Source organism: Martes martes, assembly GCF_963455335.1.
Source record: "Martes martes genome assembly, chromosome: 5".
Taxonomy (NCBI): Eukaryota; Metazoa; Chordata; class Mammalia; order Carnivora; family Mustelidae; genus Martes; species Martes martes.
The window spans coordinates 78428671-78453211 of record NC_137892.1 but is presented as its reverse complement, the minus strand read 5'-3'; the positions used below and the strand labels follow the sequence as shown (position 1 = coordinate 78453211).

The 24541-nt window shown below is 38.4% G+C and overlaps 1 protein-coding gene across 2 annotated transcripts in view; it reads left to right on the top strand.

Annotated features, from left to right (window-relative positions):
• Positions 1-22280, top strand: part of RAB3C (RAB3C, member RAS oncogene family) — a 290830-nt gene extending 268550 nt beyond the window's left edge. For both annotated transcript variants that reach the window (XM_080804617.1, XM_080804616.1), the window contains one exon: positions 21841-22280. In XM_080804617.1, the coding sequence (XP_080660743.1) occupies positions 21841-22028 (188 nt within the window). In that variant the 3' untranslated portion in view covers positions 22029-22280. The remainder of the gene's footprint in view (positions 1-21840) is intronic.
• Positions 22281-24541: the final 2261 nt, after the last annotated feature.

The window sequence follows — 24541 nt, the reverse complement described above, 5'->3', positions numbered from 1 at the left end:
GAGGAATTGCTCTATATGTAGGTATGGACTCTGAGTCTGTGAGAGGAGGTGACTTCTGGGTGTTACTATGCTGCCATATTAGACACCTTCTTCCTTCCAGTACTATATTTAGTAGGAATGGTCAAAGTGGGCATCCTTGTCTTATTTTAGAGGAAGTGCTTTCATTTTTCTCCTTGCAGTATAATGTTACTTATGGGTTTGTCATATATCACCTTTATTATTATTGAGGTAGATGGCTTCTTAACCCATTGTGGGTTTTATCTTTTTTTTTCCTGTCATGAAAGGATGTTGTATTCTGTCAAACTTTTTTCTACATCTACTAGATTATTTGGGGATTTTTATCTTTCATTTTATTGTGATGCACTACATTCATTTATTTGCATATGTTGAATCATTTTTGCATCTCAGGGATAATCCCACTTGGTCCTGGGGTCTAATTCTTACTCTTACTTACTCTTGAATATACTTGCAAAAATTCTCAAAAAAATATTAACTGAATTCATTAGTGGTATTGATCAGGATATAGTTTTCTTCAGGTATCTTTATCTAGCTTTGGTTGGCTTCAGTGTTGGCTTCAATGAAGCCAATGTTGGCTTCAATGAAAGAGTTTGGAAGTGACCCCTCCACAATGATTTTGGAAGAGTTTGAGAAAGATTGGTGTTAATTCTTCTTGAAACATTTGGTGGAATTCTCCAGTGAAGCCATTTAGTCCTGGAGTTGTCTGTGTTCAAAAGTTTTTAATTAATGATATAATTTTGTACTTACTATTAGTTCAGACTTTCTATTTCTTTCTGATTCAGTCTTTGTAGGTTGTGTGCTTTTAGAAATATACTTATTTTTTCTTAGTTATGTAATATGTTGGCATATAATTTTTTTTAGTAGTCTCTTGAAACTCTTCGTATTTCTCTAGTATTAGTTGTAATGGATTTTATTTCAGATTTTGAGTCATCTTTTTTCTTAGCCTAGCTAAAAGTTTGTCAGTTACATTTTGTGAAGAAACTGTTCTTAGTTTTATTGATTCTTTCTATTGTTTTCCTGGTCTCTGATTTTTTTTTTCCATAATGATATTTATCATTTCCTTCCTTCTGCTAAATTTGGCATCAGTTTGTAAGTTTTTCTAGTTCCTTGCAGTGTAAAGCTAGCTTGTATATTGGAGAATTTTTTTAAGATTTTTTTTATTTGACAGAGATCACAAGTAGGCAGAGGCAGGCAAAGAGAGAGGAGGAAGCAGGCTCCCTGCTGAGCAGAGAGCCCGATGCGGGGCTTGATCCCAGGACTCTGAGATCGTGACCCAAGCCGAAGGCAGAGGCTTAACCCACTGAGCCACCCAAGCGCCCCCCCCCCATTCTTAATCTGTGTTTATTGGTATAAACTTTCCCCTCAGATCTGCCTTGGTGGCATCTCGTAAGATTTGATATGTTACTTTCATTTTCATTGGAAGATAATTCCCTTTTGTTTTCTTCAACCCATGCCCTTTTTTTTAAGTGTGTTATTTAGTTTGCACATACATATATAGCTCTTACCACTCTGCTGATTTCTTCTGCTAATTGTCATCAGAAAAGATAGTAGTTATGATTTCAGTCTTAAATTTACTCAGAATTGTTTGGTGGCCTAAGAATCATGTATGTATTCTTTTTTTGGATGAGATATTTTGTGTCTGTTAAGTCTATTTGTTGTAATGTGTGGTTCACTTCTAATATTTCCATGTTGATTTTCTGAGTGATCTATCCATTGCTGACAGTGTGGTATTAAAATCCCCTACTACTATTGTATTGCTATATGTTTCCCCTTAAGACCTGTTAATATTTGTTTAATACATTTTTGGTGCTCAGGTGTTGGGAGCATACATATTTATGATTGTTACATCTTCTTGATGTACTGACCCCATAATTATATAATGACCTCCTTTGTTTCGTTTTGGCTTCAAGTTTATTTAGTCTGATGTGAAGTTTGCCTATGTCTGCCTTTTTTTGTTTGTTTGTTTGTTTCTGTTTACTTAGAATATCAATTTCCATCATTTCCATTTAGTCTAAGAGTCTCTTTAGAGCTGAAATGAGTCTCCTGCAGCATAATTTGGGTCTTATTTTTTCTCCATCTTGCCACCTTATGCCTTTTGATTGGTGAGTGAAATCCCTTTTCATTCAGAGTGATGACTGATGTGTCAAGAGTTACCGTTGACATTATATCTTGTGCCTTGTTATTTTTCCATATTTTTTCTTCTTGTTCTCTTGTTCTTGTTCTTCATGTATACCTTGAGTAACTTGGCAGTTTTCCATAGTCATTTATTCAGTTTCCCATTTTTATTATGTTTGTGTGTCTGCTAGAGCAGACATATTGGGCAGATTTTCATGTGTGGTTATCAGGAGGTTCACATGTAACATATCATAGATTAAATACTCCTTTTCTGCTGAGAACAGCTTATATTCTTGCACCTATAAAGGCTCAATCCTTTTAGTCTTCCCCTCTATATATTTGATGTCACAAACTATCCCTTTTAATACTTAGTTTGTTACCAAGTTGTAATAGCTATAGGTATTATTAATGTTCTTTTCTTTTAACCTTTATGCTATAGTTACATAGTACACTTTCCTAAAAGTTTTCTAATTCTGACCACTTATACTTAATCAGAGCTTTGCATAGTTTTTGTGTGTGTTTCAGCTTGAAGACCTTCTTTAATATTTCTTATAAGACAGTTCTAATGGTGTTGAACTCCCTCAGCTTCCATTTGTAGGTGGAAGCATTTATTTCTCCTTTAATCTGAAAGATAACTTTGCTAGAGTACTCTTAGCTGGCAATTTTTATCTTTCAATGGTTTGAATATGTCATTCCACTCTGTCCTGGCCCGTAGAGTTTCTGCTATGAAATCTGTTGTTAGCTTAATGGGGGTCCCTTTGTAGGTTGTTTTCTTTCCCTGGATGCCTTTAAAATTCTTTATAACCGACTTGACAGTTTTAATATATTGTGTTTTGGAGAAGATATTTTTGTCTTGAGATACTAAAGTGTTATATTGGCTTCTTACCCAGTTCCTTCCCCAAGTTTGGGAACTTATTTATAAAAATCTCCTCCCTCTTCTCCCTCTCTTCTGCTTCTGGTATAGCTATTAATATTAAATTGCCCTTTTCTTTAATTTAAATTCAAGTTAGTTAACCTACAGTATATTATTAGTTTCATGGTAGAGTTTAGTGATCATCAGTTGCATAGAACACCCAGTGCTCCTTACATCAAGTGCTCTTAGTGACCATCATCCAGTCACCCCAACCCCCAGCGCACCTCTACTCCAGCAGCCCTCAGTTTGTTCCCTATAGCGAAGTCTCTTATGGTTTTCCTCTGTGTTTTTATCTTATTTTTCCTTCTCTCCCCCCATGTTCATCTGTTTTGTTTCTTTGGTTCCACATGTGAGTGAAATTGTATGGTATTTGACTTTTTCTGACTGATTTTGCTTAGCATAATACACTCTAGTTCCATTAATGTCATGGCAAATGGCAGATTTCATTTTTGGGTGGCTGAGGAATATTCCATTGTATATATATATATACACACCACATCTTCTTTATCCGTTCGTCTGTTGATGACCATCTCAGCCCTTTCCATAGTTTGGCTATTGTGGACATTGCTGCTATAACCATTGGGGAGCATGTACCCCTTCAAATCACTGTGTTTGCATCCTTTGGGTAAATACCCAGTAATGCAGTTGCTGGGTCGTAGGGTAGCTCTATTTTTAACTTTTTGAGGAACCTCCATACAGTGCTCCAGAGTGGCTGCACCAGGTTGCATTCCCACCAACAATATAAGAAGGTTCCTCTTTCTGTATATCCTTGCCATTAAGTTGGCTTTTCTGATGGAGTCTCAAAGTTGTCACGGTGTTTATTCCTTTTTTAAATCTTGAGTTTCTTTCCTCTTTCCCCTGAGTCATTTCTAATTCCTATTTTTGAGCTCTTATTCTCCATCTGATCTACTCTCTTTCCAACCCTTTCTAATGCTTTCTTCAGTTCACTTACCCAGTTCTTCAGCTCCACCTTTTCTGTTAGATTACTTGTAGACTTTGAATTTCTTGGTAAAGTACTCCCTTCTTTTCTATAATCTTATTCATGAGATCGTCCTGTGGCTTTTTTTTAGTTTTCTTGTAGTTGAATTATTTCATAATAGCTAATTTTAAGTATTTATCAGTTATACCTCAATAGTTCATATCTTTGTTGTGGGATGCTGGAAAATTGTCATTTTGTGGTACCGTATTTCTGCCTAACTACATAAGGTACTTCCTACTTTGAAAACAGCAGCAGCACTTTACTTCAAAAACTATCACCTTTGCTTTTTTATGTTTTCCAGAAGGTGGCACTATCACACAGGTTGAGTTTCTCTGGCCAGAACTGACTGGTTGCTAAGGTTGGGACTGCGTGCCCAAAAAAATGAAATAAATAAAGCTGGTAGAGAAATGAAACAAGGGGTAGGGTTGTTAGCAGATTGGATGGGTATTCCTAGAGGTCCATGGGTAGACCTCGTGCCAGAATCCTAGGGCAAACACTAGGAAAAGCTTTGCTTCCATTCTGTCTTTGTTTTCCTTTGCCTGCCCACCACTCTTGAGAGAGAACTCCTGAGAGAGAACAGTAGGTTTCCTTAGTTAGAGCAGGCACAGCTGGACATAATCCCACTCCGTGCCTTCTCCCTCTACCTCTTCTGCCAAAAAAGTATCTAGGGGAGTACTTCTCCTCCCCTAACTCTCTAGGCTCTCTTGAGATGTACTCCACCCACTTTCAGGTGTACAGATGGATGGATCTTCCAGGGTCCTGGTGAGCTTTTGCCTGGTCATGGATATCCAATTAGTTGTAAATCATTGTGGTGGGGGGCGGGGGGGGGGGGCAAAAAGGAAAGACTTACGCCACTATAACGCCATTATCGTTCTTTATGCTTACAATGGTTGAAGATAAGCCAAAAATTAGAAATAATTTTCCAGTTTTGAGACATTAGTTGATATGCAGCACCCTGTTAAAGCATACAGTATTTAGGGATTCCTGGGTGGCTCAGTTGGTTAAGTGTCTCCCTTCTTCTCAGGTCATGATCCCAAGGTCCTGGAATCGAGTCCCCCGCCCGTCAGGCTTCTTGCTCAGCGGGGAGCCTGCTTCTCCCTCTGCCTGTCCCTCCCCCTGCTTGTGCTCTCTCCCTCTCTGGCAAATAAAATCTTTAAAAAAATAAAAAGTGTGCAGCATTTGAGTTACATATATGAAGTGACTACTACAAAAAGTTTAGTTAACATCTATCATGTCATACATCATCCTTGTGATGAGAACTCTTTGGCTATACTCTCATAAGAGTTGTAGGATATGTGGTCATAGTTAATTGTAGTCATCATGTTAAGCATTACATCCCGAGTACTTATCTTATAGTTTATGTTTTGAACACTTCCATCCAATTCCTCCTTAAGCCCTCCGACCCACTTCTAATAAACACAAACCTGATCACTTTTTCAATGAGTTTATTTTTGTTCAAATTCCACAAGTGAGATCATACAGAATTTTTCTCTGATCTTTTTTCACTTAGCATCATGTCCTCAGGGTCCATCGATGTTGTCTCAGATGGCAGGATTTCTTCATTGTTTATGGTTGGATAATTCCATTGTGTTTGTGTGCATATACATAAACATAAACATATATATGCATGCTCTAAAATATATATATATATATCACAACATTTTAATCGATGATCCACAGATGGATAATTAGGTTGTTTCCACATGTTGGCTATTGTAAATAATGCTGTAATGAACATGGAACTACACATTATTTGAAGAAAACAAAAACACTAACTTGAAAAAATAAAGATTCAGAACTTAAATGGCTGGATCATATGGGAATTCTATTTTTAATTCTTTGAGGAACTTCCATACTGTTTTCCATATGGCTGCACTAATTTGCATTCTTACCACCGGTAACCATGTACAAGAGTTCCCTTTCCTCCACATTCTAACCAGCATTTGTTACTTCTCTTCTTTTTTACATCCCTATTCTAACAAGTGTGAGGTGATATCTCATTGTGGAATTCACCTGCATTTCCCTGGTGATTGACAATGTTGAGCATCTTTTCCTGTACCAGTTGGCCACTCATCTATCTTCCTCAGACAAATGTCTTCTTCGTAAGCATTTTTCCCATTCCATAGGTTGTATTTTCTTTTTGTTAATTCTGAGCTGTGCAGAAACTTCATAGTTTGATGTCTTGTTTATTTTTGCTTAGGTTACTTGTGCCGGAGGTGTCCTATCCAAAAAGTTATTGCAAAGACCCATGTCAAGGAGTTTTATGATTTCAGATCTTAGATTTAAGTCATTCATCCATTTCAAATTTTTGTGAGTGGTATAGGATATAGGTCTACTTTCACCGGTTTTCATGTAGACATGAAAGTTTGCTAGCAGCATCTTTTGGAGAGACTGTCTTTTCTCTGTAGAGTATTGGCTCCCTTGTCAGGTATTAGTTGACTATACACTTGGGTTTTAGATAGCTTCTCAGTTCTGTTCTGTGGGTCTCTGTGACAGTTTTTAATGCCAAGATCATACTGTTTGGATGACAATAGCTTTATAGTATAGCTTGAAATCCATAAGAGTGATGCTTCCTGCTTTGTTCTTTATTCTCAGGTTTCATTTGGCTATTCAGGATGATGTGTGGTTCCATATAAACTTTAGGATCATTTTTTCTACTTCTGTAAAAAAGGCCATTGGGATCATAAGGATTGCGCTGAATCTATAGATGGCTTTCATATATATATGTGTGTGTGTGTGTGTATTTTCATATATATATATGAAAGTATTTAGATCTTCACATTCGGATTTACATTTTTGAAAACTGAGCCTGACTGGTACAATGAAAAAGAGGTTGTCCTTACCTAATTTTTTATTATGTTCAATTAGCCAACGTATAGTACAGCATTAGGTTTTGATATAGTGTTCAGTGATTGATTAGTTGCATATAACACCCAGTGCTCATTATCACACGTGCTCTCCTTAATACCCATTACCTTGTTACCCCATCCCTCCACCCCCTCCCATCTGTAACCCTCAGTTTTGTTCTCAGAGTATAGATGGCTTTTGGTATTATTGACATTTCAGCAATGTTTTTACAATTAATGAATGTAGATACTTATATATTTGTGTTTTCTTCAGTTTGTTTCATCAGTGTCTTAGAGCTCTTTCAACTTTTGAATTTATTCTTAAGTATTTTATTGTTTTGGATGCTATTACAAATTTTATTTATTCAGATAATTTATTTATATGGACACACTACTAATTTTTCTATGTTAACTTTACTAAGTCTGTTGTTTAGACCTAACAGATTTTGGCAGAGGCTTAGGATTTTCTTCTTGTGTGATTGCTATAGTTAGAACTTGCAGGACTCTGTTGAGTAAGATTGTGAGAGTGGGCCCTGTCATCTTGTTCCAGATCTTAAAGGAAAAACTTCCAGTCTTTTACCACTGGGGATGATGATAGCTGTGGGCTTGTCATTTGTGGCCTTTATTATGTTGAGATACATTCCTTCCTGTACCGTATTTGTTAAGTTGTTACCATAAAAGTGTATTGAATTTCATCAGATTTTTTTTTTGCATCTATTGAGAGGATTCTTTTTCTTTCATTCTATTAATATGACATGTCATATTGAATGATTTGCATATGTTAAACCATTCTCCCATTCCAGAGAGAAATCCCACTTGATCATGGTTAATGATTCTTTTAATGTTCTGTTAAATTCATTTGCTACTATTGAGTATTTTGCATGTATATACTAGAAGGATATTGACCTATAGCTCCCTTTTCTTGTAGGGTCCTTCTTTGGCTTTGACATCAAGGTAATGCTGGCCTCATGAAATGAGTTTGGAGGTGTTACCTCTTTCTAAATTTTTTGGAGTTTGAGGAGGACTCCTCTTAATTCTTCTTTAAATGTTTGGTAAAATTCACCAATGAAGCCATCCAGTCTTGAATTTTTCATTTGAATCAGTAATCAAAAATATCCAATTTCCTTTCTAGTAACTGGTATGTTCAGATTTTTGTTTTGTCCTGATTTAGTCATGGTAGTTTGTATGTTCCAAACAATTTTTCTCTTTCTTCTAGGTGGTCTAGTTTCTTGGTATAGAGTTGTTCACAGTAGACTCTTAACATTCTTTGTATTACTATGGTAGCAGCTGTCATGTCTTCATGTAGTTTAGAATGTTTTTGGTCTGGGTCCTCTCCTTTTCCTTCATTAGTTTAGCTAAAGAGTTGTCAGTTACCTTCTTGTCAAAGAAGAGACTTTTAATTTTCTTAATTTGTTTTATTGTTTTCCTGTTCTCTATTTGATTTAGTTCTCTTCTAATCTTCATTGCTCATCTTGGGCTTAGCTTCATTTGGGAGCTTCCTTGTATCTTAAGGTATGCATTTATTGCAGTCCACTTCCCTTTATGACTGGGTTTAGTGCATTCCTTGTTACTTCCCCTTCAATTTTTTCTTGGATCCCTTGGTTTAGGAGAGGGTTGTTCAATTTCCACGTATTTATAATTTTTCTAGTTTTCTTTTTGTCACTGATTTCTAGTTTCATATCACTGAGGTCATAGAAGATATTTAGTATGATTTTAACCTAATTGAATTGGCTAAAATTCATTTTATGGCTTAACATTTGGTCTATATTAGAAAATACATCATGTGTGCTTATGAAGAATGATCTGCTGTTAAGGTCTATTTGCTCTGTAGTATTCCAATCTGCTGGGTTTTTGTTTTGTTTTGTTTTAAAGATGTATTTATTTTAAGGGGAAAAGGACAGAGGGAGAGGGAGAATCTCAAGCAGACTCCTTTTTGAGTGAGGAGCCCAGCACAGGGCTCCATCCCATGACCATGAGGCAAAATCAAGAGTAAGATACTTAAATAACTGAGCTGCCCAGGAGCCACTCCAGTTTGCTGCATTCTCATAAATTCTCTGGAGGAACTATCCATTGTTGAGACTAGAGTATTAAAGTCCCCAACTATTCTTATAGTGCTATTTATGTCTTCATGTAGCTCTGTTTTGCTCTATGTATTTAGATGCTCTGATGGTGGGTGCATAAATACTTATGACAGTTATCCCTTCTTGATGGAATGATGCTCTTATAGTAAGTAGAATGTTTATACATCTTCCTTGTCTCTTTTACCCTTTTAAGTTTAATTTCTGATGAGGTATAGATAGCCCAGCCTGCTTATTTTGGTTACCATTTGTTTGAAATAACTTTTTCCCTCCCTTCACTCTCCGTCTATGTGTGCCTTTAAGACTAAAGTGAGTCTCTTAGAAGCAGTGTGTTCGTGGGTTTGGATTTTTAGCTATTTATGTCTTTTAAAGAATTTAAGCCATTTAAATTTGAAGTAGTTAATGGTAAGTAAAGACTTGCTATGGCCACTTTGTTGGTTTCTGGCTGTGGTACAAATCAATATTCTTTGTTATCCTGCTATGTTTCAGTATTAGTATACCTGGGCTTCTTTACCATGTTCCTTTGTATAATTACTACAGGTTTCTTTCCTTGTGATTAACATAAGGCTTACATAAAGTATTATAGTTTTAAGATACTGTAAGCTGGAAATAATGTCAATAGCACTCATAAACTTTATATTGCTTGTCCTCCCCCTCACAACTTTGGTTATTAATATTATAATTTACATATTTTAATATTGTTTAACCAAGAGATTACTGTGGTTGTGCTTAGTTTTATGTTTATTTTTTAACTTTGCAATGGGAGTTGTAAGTAAATTATGCAACACCATTATCATATTATAGACTCTAACTGTGAATGTGTATTTGCCACTACCAGTGAGTTTTAAGCTACTTTATGTCTTTATGATGTTAATTAGCATCCTTTACCACTCAAGAAACTCCTTTTGGCATTTAAGACAGGTTTAGTGTTGATTAAATCTGTTTTTGTTTTGTCTTTAGCCATTAGTGAGGGATACCTTTGCTGGATATAGAATTCTTGGTTGATTTTTTTTTTCCCTTTGAATATTTTAAATATATCATCCTCTTCCCTCTTAGCCTGAAAAGTTTCTGTTGAGAAATAATAGTCTTTGTTCCCTTGTCTCTAACTTCTCTTTTTTCTCCTGCAGGTGTAGTAATGAAGAGGTGTCTCAGTGTAGCCCTAGCAGGCTTACTCTATTTGGGGTTCTTTGGGCCTCCTGGATCTGTATGTCCATTTCTTATATTATCTGTCCCTTTCTCTTTTTCTTCTCCTGGAATTCTTATAATGCAGATATTTCTTTTGATTGTCAATTAAGTACTGTAGGTATTCTTTTTTCCTTTTATTCCTCTGACTTGATAATTTCAAATGTGTTGTTTTCTTGAATTTTGATTCAGCATGATTATGCTTTTGAAATTCTTTGTTGAATTCTTACATGTGGTCACAGTGTTTTTCACAGTGTTTTTTCACAGTGTTTTTCAACTTTAAGATTTCTGTGGATTTTGTAAGTGTTTTTATATTTAGAACATATTCTGTTAATGCATTGTTGGGTTGTTCAATTTTACTTGTATGTATGTGTGCTTTTTCTTTTCCAGTTCAAAAACTTCTCTAAGACAACTATTCTGAATTCTTTGTATGACAATTCATATATCTCCATTTCTTTAGGATTATTGGAGCTTTTCACCTGTGAATTTGAGTAAGCAGTTTCTTCTTCCAGATAGTACAGGTTCACTTTCACAGAGACCACTCTTCACCAGTCAGATCAGTTGTGTTTTTGGACTTTTATGCTTATAATAACCCTGGGCTGATGGGGCTTGCTATTAGGGTCTATTTGGGGGCAAGTTCACTGCCCCAGCTCTGAGGTCAGGATGTGTGCTTCTAAGTAAAGTTAGACAGGACTGCTGCTTTGGTTCCCCATGCCTGTGAAGCTGTATGATGAACTACACATTGACGTGGGTTCTTTGGTCAGGCTTGCAAGACAGGACTGAGTACTATGTTCAGGGTAGATAGCACAATGAATTAGTTTCTCTGCCTTGGCAGGGTGGAAGGGTGGGCCTACTTGGCTGCACAGCATATTGTTTGGAAGTCTGAATCAGGCAAGACTGTGCACTGAATTCTTTGGCCAGATGTGGCCACTCATTTGCTCTGCTCACAGGTAAAGCCATGGGCTGTGCTCTCTGTTCATGGTCCACCATAGGCACAGCTGTTGGATGGTCTATGCAGTTTTCTTGTGCTCTGGTTACATTTCTTGGTCAGGTGACCTGAAGGTTGCAATGCATAGGGACAGAAGGCCCATTATGAGAACTGGCTCCAAAGCCCCCAAGGCTTCATGTTGGGGTCTTGACCCAATCTGACCTGTGCCCCCTATTTCCAAGCCAGACAGGGCCTCTAGCTTTACTCAGCACAGGATTAACTCTGCCTGTTTTACTCTTTGCTTAAGCATAATGGGGCAAAGCAGCTTCTAAGCTTTCTAAGCTCCCCTGCTTAGATAGGGGCAGGCCAAGTTGCAAGACCCTCAAAGCTCTTTGATAACCTGGATCAGGCAGACCCCCAGGTTGCTTTGTTTCTTGGCCAGACTATGCTACCATATGTAGATGAGCAAAGCTCCTGGTGGGGACTGCTACTTGCATGTTTAAGGTGGAAACTCAGTCTAACAAGATGTGGGTGTTGGTTATTGAAGCTCCTCTTCCCTTCTCTGTCACAGTAAAAATCCCAGTGACTGAGCCAAGCTTATTTTCCCAAAATTCCTATGGAGCAAGACAGGAGCAGAGGCTTCCCAGAAGCAATCTACCATGTTTATGCTGGCCTCTCTTTCCCCACTCAAAACACTGTAGGTTCAAGGAGACCTCGAGCATGGTACTACATCAGCCTGAGGGAGGGGCAGTGCAGGTCCTGTGACCGTAATGTGAAGCTGCTCCTCTTAGCTCTCTAACTTGGACTCTCTTCATCTCTGTGGTGCAGGGGGTTGCTTCAACCTCTTCCCTTTCTTTTAGAATTCTCCAAAGGTGTCTGTTCCATCTGTAATTGTTTGTTTGTTGTTCTCCTTATGCAAGGGGAGCAAAGTTCAGAATGATCTATGTTGTCATCTTTGTTATTTCTAGAATGACATCACTATTTTAAAGGTTAGGTCAAAATGTTAAAGGTTTACCAGTTTGGGGGCCAAACAGAATACCTAGCCATCTCAAGAGGAAATTTGCAAGGACCTTGGATCAAGTCTCTACACTAGATGGGGAGTGGACAGGGGATGATTTGAGTGTGTGTGGTGGTGGGGGGGGGGGGTATACATCTAGGAAGGGATGGCACAGAGGGAGTCGATAAGGTAGACTTCCTTCACAGAAAAGGATCAGTCATAGCACAGGCTACTGTCATTATACTGCTGTCCTTTGCATTATAGTCCTTTGTAATGCTGAAGTTAAACTTCTCCCACCTATGAAGAATGTTAAACTCATGTCTGGAGTGGGAAAGGCCAAAGACAAAACCTTCTCTACACCCACTGTGATTTGTCAAGATCATACAAACCCTTGCATAGATTCAGAATCCTGATAAAGCAGAAGAAAGGTACCATCTGGTCAGGCCTGGCCAATGACAGGACTCAAAGACTAGAATATTTGAATACTTACTGTAGCAACATGAACCTTTGGCTGAGTTCCTCTTTTGTTCAGCTTTAGAAGGCTTTCGGGGGCCCTTCTTGAGGCAGTATATCCAAATCCTTATTGATTGCTCTTCCTGAACTCTATCTGGAAAGCTAACCACCAGCTAATCCTGCTACACAGCAATCTGGACTCTGGGCCCAAATTTCACCCAGCTGGTGGCAGAATGACCATTTTTGCCACTCTGGTTCATCCAGTTCCACAGAATTGCAATTAAAATCTGGAAGCAAAAGGTCTTATTTAAGAGTTTGAGAATAGAAACCTAAGCCCAAATTATAGACTTCTTAAATAATTAAATGAAAAGTATGATTTTAGGAGCTGCTTCCCCTTTATAGAAACAATAGCAATTCTTACTATTCTTTCAAAGTGAAGTTGAAGACGGTCCAAGTGTCCCAGATGCCATTTATGACTTTCCTGGGGGTGGAGAAAGAGACTCAATTTCCCAGAACATCTTTTGAAAACAAATGGCATTTCAGAACATAGAGTAGCCACTGCTATAGAGAAATACATTGTTTTCCAAAGAGCTGGGTCATTTTCCATTCCCTTCAGTGGCGTTTGAAGATCGCGAATCCTTCACTTCTTAATTTTATAATGTGATCTTTTGAGCCCCCTTCATTCCTCTCCAATCCACCGCCCCTGTGTGTCTGGCAACCATCAATCTGTTCTTTGTATTTGAGAGTTTGTTTTCCTGTTGTTTTAGATTCTACATACAAGTGAAATCATATGGTATTTGTCTTTCTCCATCAGATTTAATTCATGTAGCATAGTGCCCTTGAAGTCTATCCATATGTTGGCACAAATGGCAAAGATTTCATTCATATTGTTGAATAACATTCCACATTTCCTTTTCCTTCCACAATACACATTTTCCTTTTCCATTTATTTATCCATAGACACTTAACTATTATAAGTAAGGTTGTACTAAACATGGGGGTCCATTAGAGTTTTCATTTCTCTTAGAAAATAGAAGTACAATTGCTGTATCTTTAAATTTTTGAGGAACCTCCATACTGTTTTCCATAGTGACTGCACCAGTTTACACCAATAGTGCATAAGCATTCCCTTTTCTGGACTCCCTCACCAAAACTTTTTTGATATTAGCTGTTATGCGAAGTGAGAAATGATATCATTGTGGGTTTTATTTGCATTTTTCTAATGACTATGGATGCTGATCCCCTTTATATTAATGTTTGCCATTTATGTGTTTTCTTCAGAAAACTGTCTATTCAGATTCTCTTCCCATTCTTAAATAAGATTGTTTCCTTTTTTGCTATTAAATTGTAGGAGTTCTTGATACATTTTATATGTTATTTTATATGTCAAATCTATGATTCGGGCATATTTTCTCCCATTTGATAGGGCACTGTTTAATTTTGTTAGTGATTTCCTTCACTATGCAGAGGTTGTTGTAGTTTGAAATAGTCCCTCTAGTTTATTTTTTAGTTGCCTTTGCTTTTGAAGTCAGATTTAAAAAAAAAAAAAATCACCAAGACTGACATCAAGGAATTGATCACCTATGTTTTCTTCTGGAAGTTTTATGGTTTCAGATCTTACAGTCACGTCTTTAACCCATTTTGAGTTAATTTTTGTATATGATGCAGTTTAGTGGGCCAGTTGTAATCATTCACAGGAAGTTGGCCAATTTTCCCAGCACCATTTATTGCAGAGAAATCCCTTCCCACTGATGACAAATGAGCCAAGAATATACAATTGATCATATATGCATGGATTTATTTGAGCTTTCCTGTTCCATTGACCTATTTGCCTGTTTTTATTCCTGTACCATACTGTTTTGATGACCATAGCTTTGTAATATGGTTTGAAATCAGGTAGCATGATGCCTCAAGCTTTGTTCTTCTCAAGATTGCTTTGAGTATTCAGGGTCTTTTGTAGGTCCATGTAAATGTGAGGACTCTTGGTTAGTTTTCTGTTAAAAGTGGCATTAGGGGGGCACCTGGGTGGCTCAGTTGGTTAAGCAGCTGCCTTCGGCTCAGGTCATGATCCTAGAGTCCCAGGATCTAGTCCCACATGGGCCTCCCTGCTCGGCGGGGGGTCTGATTCTCCCTCTGACCTCTCCCCTCTCGTGCTCTCTCCTCTCATTCTCTCTCTCAAATAAATAGATAAAATCTTAAAAAAAAAAAAAAAGTGGCATTAGGATTTTGGTAGAGATTGCATTGAATTTATATATTGCTTTGAGAAGTATGGACATTTTAAGAATATTCTTCCAATTACGTGACCAAAGAGTATCTTCTCATTTATTCAAACACATCGGTGAAGACAATGTTTTATAGTTTTCACCTCCTTGGTTAAGGTTATTCTTAGGTATTTTATTCTGTTGTCCGTGTTTCCTGAATTGCCCTATTTTGTTATTTGTGTATAAAAATTCAACAGATTACCATGCAACTTTACTGAATTCACTGATTAGTCCTAAGAGGTTTTTGATGGAGTCTTTAGGATTTTCTACATGTTGTATATTGTCTTCTGCAAATAGATTTTTCTTTTCATCTATGGATGCCTTTTCTTTTTCTTGCCTTTTTGGTCTGGCAAGGACTTCTAATACTATGTTGAATAAAAGTGGTGGGAGGAAACATCTTTGTTCTTGATTTTAGAGACAAAGCTTTCAGCTTTTCACCACTGAGTGTGATCTTACTTGTGGATTTGTCACATATGACCTTTATGATGCTAAAGTACATTCCCTCAATACCTACCTTGTTGAGAGGTTTTATCATAAATGGATATTGAGTTTTGTCCAGTGCTGCATTTGCATCTTCACAGAATGATTGTATGCTTTTTGTTCATGTGGTGTAGCACACTGATTAATGGATGGTGAACCATTCTTGCCTCCTTGGAATAAAGCACTTGATTTTGGTGTAGAATTCTTTTTATGCATTATTACTTGGTGTGCTGACCTTGTCTTGAGGGGTTTGGGATTTATGTTCATTGAGGATATGGGCCTGCAATTTTCTTTTCTTCTGATGTCCTCGTTGTGATAGCAGAGTAATACTGGCCTCAAAGTTAGCTTGGAAGTATTTCCTCCTCTTGAATTTTTTGGAAGAGTTTAAAGAAGGACTGACATGAATTCTTCTTTTAAAATTTGATAGAATCTACCAGTGAAGCCCTCGCATTTGGGGCGTTCTTTTTTGGGGAAGTTTTGATTACTGATACATTCTCCGTACTACTAATTGGTTTGTTCTTATGTCTTCACCATTCTAGTTTTGTAGGTTCTGTGTTTCTAGTATTTGCTCTATTTCTTTTTGTCTTGGTGAGTTTAGCTACATGTCAGTTTTGTTTTCTATCTTCAAATCAACAGCTTTTAGTCTCTATTTCATTTATTTCTGCTCACACTGGTCTTCAGTTTTTCTTTTTCTTGTTCCCTAAGGAGTAAATCTGTTAGAGAGTTTTTGTTTCTTCATGTAGGTATTTATCAATATGGAAAAAATTTTAATTTGGGTTAAAAAGATACACATAATGTTTACCATGTTTAAGCATATAGGTGAACAAGTACATTCACTTTGCTATGCAACCGGTCTCAAGAATTCCTTTTATTTTGCAAAATGGAAACTCTGTTACCTCTTTTTCCCTCCCTGATAGCCTCTGGCTCCCACCATTCCACTTTCTGTATCTGTGAAATTGACTATTCTATGTACTTCACAAGTGAAATCATACAGTATTTGTCTTTTGGGGACTGGTTTATATCCTAGGAGATAATGTCGAGGTTTGTCCATTTGGCAGATGTATCAATTTCCTTTTATACCTGAGTAATGCATTCTACTATGTCTATACCACATTTTATTAATCTACTCATCAGTCAATGGCTATCTGTATTACATTCTATCTCGTGAATGATGAGGCTACGAACATGAGTGTACAGAGAATATTGAACCTTAACCCTTCATGTGCATAAAGAACCTTCCAAGGAGCTCTGAAATGCATATTTAAGGCCCTGCCCCTGCTTGTGATTCCAGTTTAGTATGTCTGGGGTGGAGTTTAGAAGTATGAAACCCATTCAGGTAATGCAGATACAAGTAACCGTCCAATGTCATAATGTCAGGCTGTAGGATGACAACTCTTGGGTGCTCGAGTGTAATCTGATTTGCACCACCATGCTCTACTGCCCCATTTAACGATATATATAGTAAGGAGAACCCAAGTTTGATTTTGGCTTTCTTCCCTTCTTCAGCACATTTTTTCATACAAAATATTTCCCAGTTTCTGTGGAGTCCCTCAGTGTCAAGTGGAACCGAAGCATAAGGTCACACGTGAAGTCCAGTGGTGCCTATAATAACCTTTGGAAAGGGCAGGAACAATAGTTTGGAATCAGGCATGAAAAGACATGAACCAGGGATGTACTGGAGTGTAGCACAAGGCTCATCCAAGTTGGGAACAAGTTGGGAACAGGGTGGTGTCCAAGAGGAATTAGAAAGGTTCTGATGGGGGAAGAAAGAGAAATGACGGTCAGAGGATGTGAATTCATTATGAATACTGGCTGATGAAGTTTAAGGGACAGGTGTCGAAGCCTGGAAGCTAACTCAGTAACCTATTTATCAGATTTCTGTGAGCCTTCACAGTCAGCTTGCTGTGTAACCTTGGGCTACTTACTTAAATACTCCAGAACCACACTATCCTATCTAGTAAATTAAAAATGGTCTTACATGTTAGTAAGAAAAACTGGTTCCAGAGCAAAGCACGGGTGGCTCCCTACTCTCTGTGTATGTAGATAAGAGGTTCAAGATTTCTAAGAATAAGGTCACCTTGCTGTAGTTGAAATTAAAATACTGGGAGGGGATAGCCCTGAAAATCCAACAAAGAAGAATAAAGGGTGAGGTGTTGGAATCTGTTGTTATGATTTAGGCCATGGGATTTATATATACATGAGGTGTAGGGTGTGAGTGGCTTCACAAAGACTTGATTATGAGTCAACTGGATAGCGGATCATTTACGGCACTGTAAACCTGGATCTGCCCTGAATCCAAACAACTAGATGCTGCAATAATCATTTCCAGAAACTTTTGTATCTATAATACAGTGTAGAGATGGAGGCAAAGCTAGTTTTATTACAACGCTGTATCAAGCATGTCTATGAGCACCATTTTCCCAATACTATTTGATCACCTCATATCTTGGTGTAACATTAAAACTTTTTCATTCTATTTGTTACAGTTGTCTGTGAACATGATCTTTGATGTAAATAACTAGTTCATTTAGGGCCTTCTCTCAAATGAAGTCATGCAATAGGTCTTCTTTCCTATGCTGATACAGGCCAAAAGCTAGGCTTCTTGCATGAAACAGTCAAGTTGTGAATGCAAAATCTTGACAGAAGTTAAAAGTGCTACTCCTCTGGGGGGAAAAAAAAAAAGTGCTACTCCAGTGAATACACGGATGATAAGAAAATTCAAACAGCTTATTGCTGATAGGGAAAAACTTTTAGTGGTCTGCAGGGAAGATTAAACCAGCCACAACATTCCTTTAGGCCAAAGCATAATTGAGAGTGAAGCTGCAGAAGCAAAAGTCAAAACCACCCTCAGCTAGCTTCTGGCTTTAAGGAAGAAGCCATCTCCATAATGGAAAAGTGCTCGTTTACCATTTCAAAAGTCTGAGGGGCCTTAAAAGTTATAACTATGTATAGTCTGCCTATGCTCTAGGAACAGCACCACCTCGATGATGGCAGATCTGCTTACAAAATGGTGTAGGGAGTATTTTAAGCCCCTGTTGAGAGCTACTGCTCAGAAAAAAAATTTCCTTTCAGGACATTATTGCTTATGTACAATATTGCTTATGACAATGTACCTGGTCGGTCAAGAACTCTGTTGAAGATGTGCCACAAAATGAATGTTTTCATGTCTCCTAACCATCAAGGAGACACTGATATTTTCAAGCCTTCTACATTGGAAGGTTATACCTTCCATAGATAGTGATTTCTCCAATGGATCTGGGCACAGGAATTGACAACATTCTGAAAAGGATATAGCATTTTAGATACCACTAAAAACATTGGTGATTCAGGAGGAAGAGATCAGAATAGAGTATCAACCTTAAGAGGAGTATGCAAGAAGTTCATTACACTCCTCACGGAGGACTTTGGGCTCAGGACTTACGTGGAGGAAGTAACCATGGAGATTTGTATAATAGCAAAAGAACGATTAGAAGAGGAACCTGAAGATACGACTGAATTTTGCAATCTCGTGGTCAAACTTGAAGAGGAGTTGCTTCTTAGGGATGAACAAAGAAAGGGGTTTGGAGTGAAATCTGTTTCTACTGAGGATACTGTTAAGATTGTTATATTGTAAGCCCATTGTTGTCATTTCAACCAACTGTGTTTACAAAGCAGTGACAGGGTTTGAGAGCATGGACCCCAGTTGTGGAAAAAAAAGTGCTATAGGTAAAATGCTCTCAAACAACATCTCATGCTATACAGAAATTGTTCCGGAACGGAAGAGTCCACTGATAATGCAGACCTCATTGTTGTCTTAAGAAACTGTCAGCCACCCCACTTCTCAGTATCCATCAGCATCGCAAAAAGATTAATACTCACTGTAAGTTCAGATGGTTAACAATTTTAAGCAATACAGTGTTTCTTAATTTAGTTATGTGCTTTTTTTGAGACTTAGATACACTGGGGAAACCCAAAAATTCACTTTGGTGAGGCAGTCTGCCAGTGCAGCTGGCCTGATGGCCACCTTGATATCATTAAGAAAAGGTGTTTTTCTCAGTCATTATTAAATCTATTTGATTGTTTTCTAATTACCTTAATGATAAGAGTTTATGATATATAGTGCAGTTTTAATTAGCATAGAACTTACAATTCAGCTGGGATCCAATAACTGCTTACTTCTGTAGGTATCTGGAGGAGCAAGGGAGTAGCCAGTTTAATAGCTCAAAGCCAGCTTTACCATTACAGACTGAACAAAAAAGATGTTTGAGCAAACTACTTGACAATCTTGTGCCTCCATTGCCTAACCAGTGAATTTTTTCAGTACTAGCACCACCTCCTGGATAAAATGAGTTACAGCATATTAAGGGCTTTGAAGAGTACCTGTTCTATGCTAACCATTCAACTGTGTGTTTACTATTACTAGTATTATCAGAGCAGCATCTGGTTTGCTGGGAACCTGTACATACATTTTCTCATTTGAGCCGCATGATAGCTCTCTGTAAACGAAGTAAGGCACATGTCATAAATAACGGGACACTAATAACATGACTTAGATTTCCTATCTTCCGACTGATAATCCATCTTGCTTCCATACCGTGGCACCCTCTTCTATTCGAAACTCTTATAAGCCCCTGAGAGCACTCTGGCTCTTGGGATATAGATCATTTTACTGACCTGAAGTTGTACACCAGCAGCAAAGTGTGTCCAAAAGCCCAGGTTTAAGGAATCCCATCTGACAAAAGCTTACCTGGGTTACGGTTTCATCACGATGGCCAAATCTTTTATAATACCTTCAAGTTCAGTGCCTTCCCTAATAGCACTAGGAAGAAAACTAAGTGTTAGCAGAAGAGATGAGAGAACTGATTCTGGACATGAAACCTTTGTGCCCAATTAGCGGATGTTTTTTCTTGTAAGTCTTATTCAGGGATCTTAACTAATGCAGTAGGGTCTTAGTATCTTGGAACTTAAAGAATACTTCACTTAGCACTGGGGAAAACCCCAATAAAATGTGAGTAGTTCTAACATCTTTGCAATAAGGATATTGTTTGTATCCACAGCTGAGTTCTTCAAAATCTGGATCAAATTGTTGTAAGACAAATGACAGAGCTCTGTAGACTGTAAAAACATTAGGAAAGAGAATTACATTTGTGTTTTCTGCTAAGAAATCCAGAATTTTTCAGAGCTATAATGAAAGCAAACATCAAGCCAAAGGGGGTTCTGAATGATCCAGTGGAATTTTACAGTCCCACTCATGCTCCTTTAACTCCAACCCTACAGTTGTTAAAACACAAGGGAATATTGGAATACACACTAACAGAATTCAAGCTCAAATATAGTCCTCTAACTACTCATCTGTCATAACTAAATTAGAAATTTTAACTCCAGAGAAATACTAATTTTAAATAATACTGAGGATGACCAACAAAATATTTCTGGGTTATCAGAGGGTTTAGACATGAATGTAAAATAATGAGTCTTTTTTTTTTTTCCCCCTTGGGTCCTAAGAGCTGAGATGAAATCACATGATTTAATCATTCTGAATCCATGTGGCTCCTCTGAGATAGGGCCAGATGTAACCAGAAGGATTTATAGGGCGTAAAATTCAGAATGGATTAGGAAAGCGTTTTTGTGTCCTGCCCAGTACATCCTAAATCAAAGTCTCCTGAATGGACTGGGGAGGTTGTCATGGCAACTAACTGGCAAGCTGAGCCCGTGGAATGTGAAGGCAAACAATAGTGATAAGACTGTGTACAGAACAGCAGCCGGAGTCTGCATCTGCCCAGGTACAGGGATGGGGAGAAGTGTGCAACTATGACTGCCTCTTTCATACATACTTGCAATTCTGGCACCGCCTTTGATATATATCAGGTGTCTTTTTCCAGATGCCAGTAAAAACACTGCTACTGCTAGAGCATAGAATAGAGAATAGAAGCCCCAGAAAAATCTGCACCAAAGCCACAGAGAGCTGTTCACCTAACAGGACACACAATTTTCCAGAGGTTGAAGCACATTTAAGGTTAATCCACTGACTCTTTAGTGCCACCTTGTGTCCAGTTCGGTACGGAAACATTTCCAAAAGCTCACCATGGATCCGCGGTGGGGCCTCAGGCTCAAGAGGAGTCACCACCGGGGAGTGTGGTGAGGAAGTCCGTAGTCCCTTTTGCAGCAGAACATACAGATGAAGTCTTCTAAGCCTCAAGTTAATGAAAACATGCCTATGGACAATTATGACGAATCTGCAAAGGGATAAGGAAAATATGCCCAATTACACATCTTAGAAAAGATTCCAAGAAGCTTCCTGTTGGCTCAGAGCTGGAGGAAAGGAGGGCAAAGACAGACTCAGGGTGGAGGATTTTACTAATAAGCTTTTGTGAAGAGATTTGGTGGTGGTGGTTCATTCAATTCATAAATAAATTGACAGGGAAAAATCAAATGTCACTGTAGCCGTGAACAAAAGACTTGGTAGCAAGATGACAGCATTTGTTCAAATCGCATCTTAGGTCCACATCTTCTCTCTGCCCCAACCCCCAGGGAAAACCCGTCATCAAGTCCCATTTACTTTCAGCAGAAGTGTAAAATCACCAAGCTGTCTTTCTCCCTGTTTCTTCCAGGGTTTGAATTTTTTGAAACAAGTGCCAAGGATAACATTAATGTCAAGCAGACGTTTGAGCGTCTTGTGGATATCATCTGCGACAAAATGTCCGAGAGTTTGGAGACGGATCCCGCCATCACTGCCGCCAAGCAGAACACAAGACTCAAGGAAAGCCCTCCCCCGCCACAGCCCAACTGTGGCTGTTAATGTCCCCCCCACAGCACACACACACACATACACACAGGCAGCTGGAGGGGGCCTATCACCAACCAACAGCGTTTATAAATGGTCGATTAACCTTCATTTCTACTGCCTAGTAATTATTTGAGGGAAATCTTTGATGTCAATGGCTCATACATGCATTCAATTCGTGGAAGATTTCCCATGTTAATATGTGGCAAATATGTGATCTCAAATTTGTAAGGACTATCCATCTATAAACATCTGATATTTGCATGTAATTTGTTACTTGTCTTTGTAGGCTCTTTTTGTTTCAGATTTCTTCTCAAAATTAAGCTACTGCTGGGACCTCAGACTGTAATTTCACTACCACTGAATTTCGTGCCTCGGGTTCAAATTTGCGATTCACTTGTAAGGATGATAACCAAGGAATTGCTTGTGTGGGGTGGGGGGGGCGGGTAAGAGGAGATCTTAGGAGACCATCATGGGTCTGGTCAGTTTAACTGTTCAGGAAATGTGTCTGGTTTTCAGTCTTACTAATAACTGAGGAGACCACTGACTATAAAGAAATAGGAATACTGTATTTGAAACCCTTGCAAATTTTCTTAGAGATTAAATCTAGTTCCAGTTTAATCCACCTTCTTAATTTAGTTATGTACATAAACAATGACCCTAATGCAGGGCTCTTGGTGCCACTACTTCTGCCCAACGTTTGGAATATTTGAGGACACAGACTGACAGGCATCAGCTCAAGGCATTCCGTAAGAAGCCTTTAAACCAAGAAGAGTAGGAATGGCTGCAGACTTCTCAAAGGACGGACTCCCCCATTCCTTAATAACTGCCTCCCACTATACACACACCATCCCCACCCACTTTCTGGAACCATCACTCAAGCATGGAATAGAGATGAATGTGAAGTTTTGTTAGAGCCCCTCTTCCTGTGGGATAGACACTTGCTTCCACAACCAGTGCCTTCTGTTCACCCCTCACCTTACTTCTCTTACTCAATAGATTAATTTTTTAAAATCCCAATGGCTCTAAAGTTGAGGAAAAGAATTTTTATCTGTAGTCTTTTTCAATCCCATTGTTCCCAATTATAAAGCATATCCGTCTGCATTCTGTAAGTTTTACAGGTGCACACCTTACTGAGAGAACACTCTATTTAGAGTTAAGAAAAGTTGAACCAACACTTTAGGACACCAGAAGCAATTGAGTGGGGACAGGGGGAGAAAACCATTCGAATACCCTCATTTTTTCTCCCAGATTTTCTAAGACCATCTGAGAATAACAAGCCCCCAGAGCTCACCAGCTGTTCTAATTAACCTGCCAAAGGAAATGGGCATCCTTAACAGCGCAGTATACTAGACTTGAGGAAGGCAGCGGGCACAGACTGGTGGATTTAGAAGGACAGTTTCATTAGGGTGATTTTCTTGTTGCCCTGCATTGATGGTTATGTTCAAGATTTTTTGTCCTCCTTCCAGAACTAGACACAGTTCCTGGGAAAGTTTTGGGTATAAGACTCTTGAGCAAGGTTACTGATAGTTAAGTGTGTCGTTGGATAATAACCATCTTCAGGTCAAGGAACTAGGTCGTATGCATTATTACTAAGTTAGATGAAACTTACAGAAGAGTACATGTGGGATGTTTTCAACAAGCCCAGGTCATTTCTCACCTTGAGTTTAAGATCCATGCATTTGTAATCAGTCTCCACTTTGGCACCCTGCAAGGCAGGCCCGAGAATGTTTTACATTTTAATAGACCAATGAACTTCCAAAAATCGCAGAACTCTCAGTGAAGGGCAGGACAAAGCAAGGGTGGCAAACAAAGCAAACCGGTTTGCAACAGAAGCTATTTGCATGACAAAACAGTATTTCTGTAACCACCTCAGAATGTGGGCAGGGTCAAGGTCAACGTTGTTAAAAATCACTTGTGTAATCTTGTATGAAACAGTGAGGCCAAGAAAACTTTCCTGGCCTCTGAGTCCCATTCCCATGTATACATGCAGATGTCAAGGACCTAAGTATGATGTTCAGAGGGCTCTTACAAACCCCTTCCTCTGTGGAGTATTGTATAGGGGCAAGCAAAATCAAGGTGAGAAGAGTGGAAGGTCAAGAGGTGTGTGTTACTTTTGTGTAAACCCCTTCCCTGAAAACATCATTGCAAATGACATTAATTGGCCCTATGACCAAAAAACGAAGTCAGAAGCCTATGTCACATGTAGATGTCAGGCATGCCTACGCTGAACTACTTTAATCACAGTCAGGGAAGCATGAGGGCAAGTGTCAAAGCCAAAGAACTTTGGATACTTTCCATTTCCCAGCCCTCTGTGGAAGTGGATGAACCTTCCTAGTTCATTCTCTGTTCCAAAGCTCCCATGCTGGTGTGAATTTCACTGAGAAGTTTCCAGAATGAACTGTCACAAAGCTCAGGTAAATGCACACCTACAGTCCTGCTATAAAGCTTGTCGGAAGAGAAAACTCTCTATTCCTCATTTCATGAAGAGATTTTAGTTTTAAAATTAAATTTTTGTTGTAAGAGGT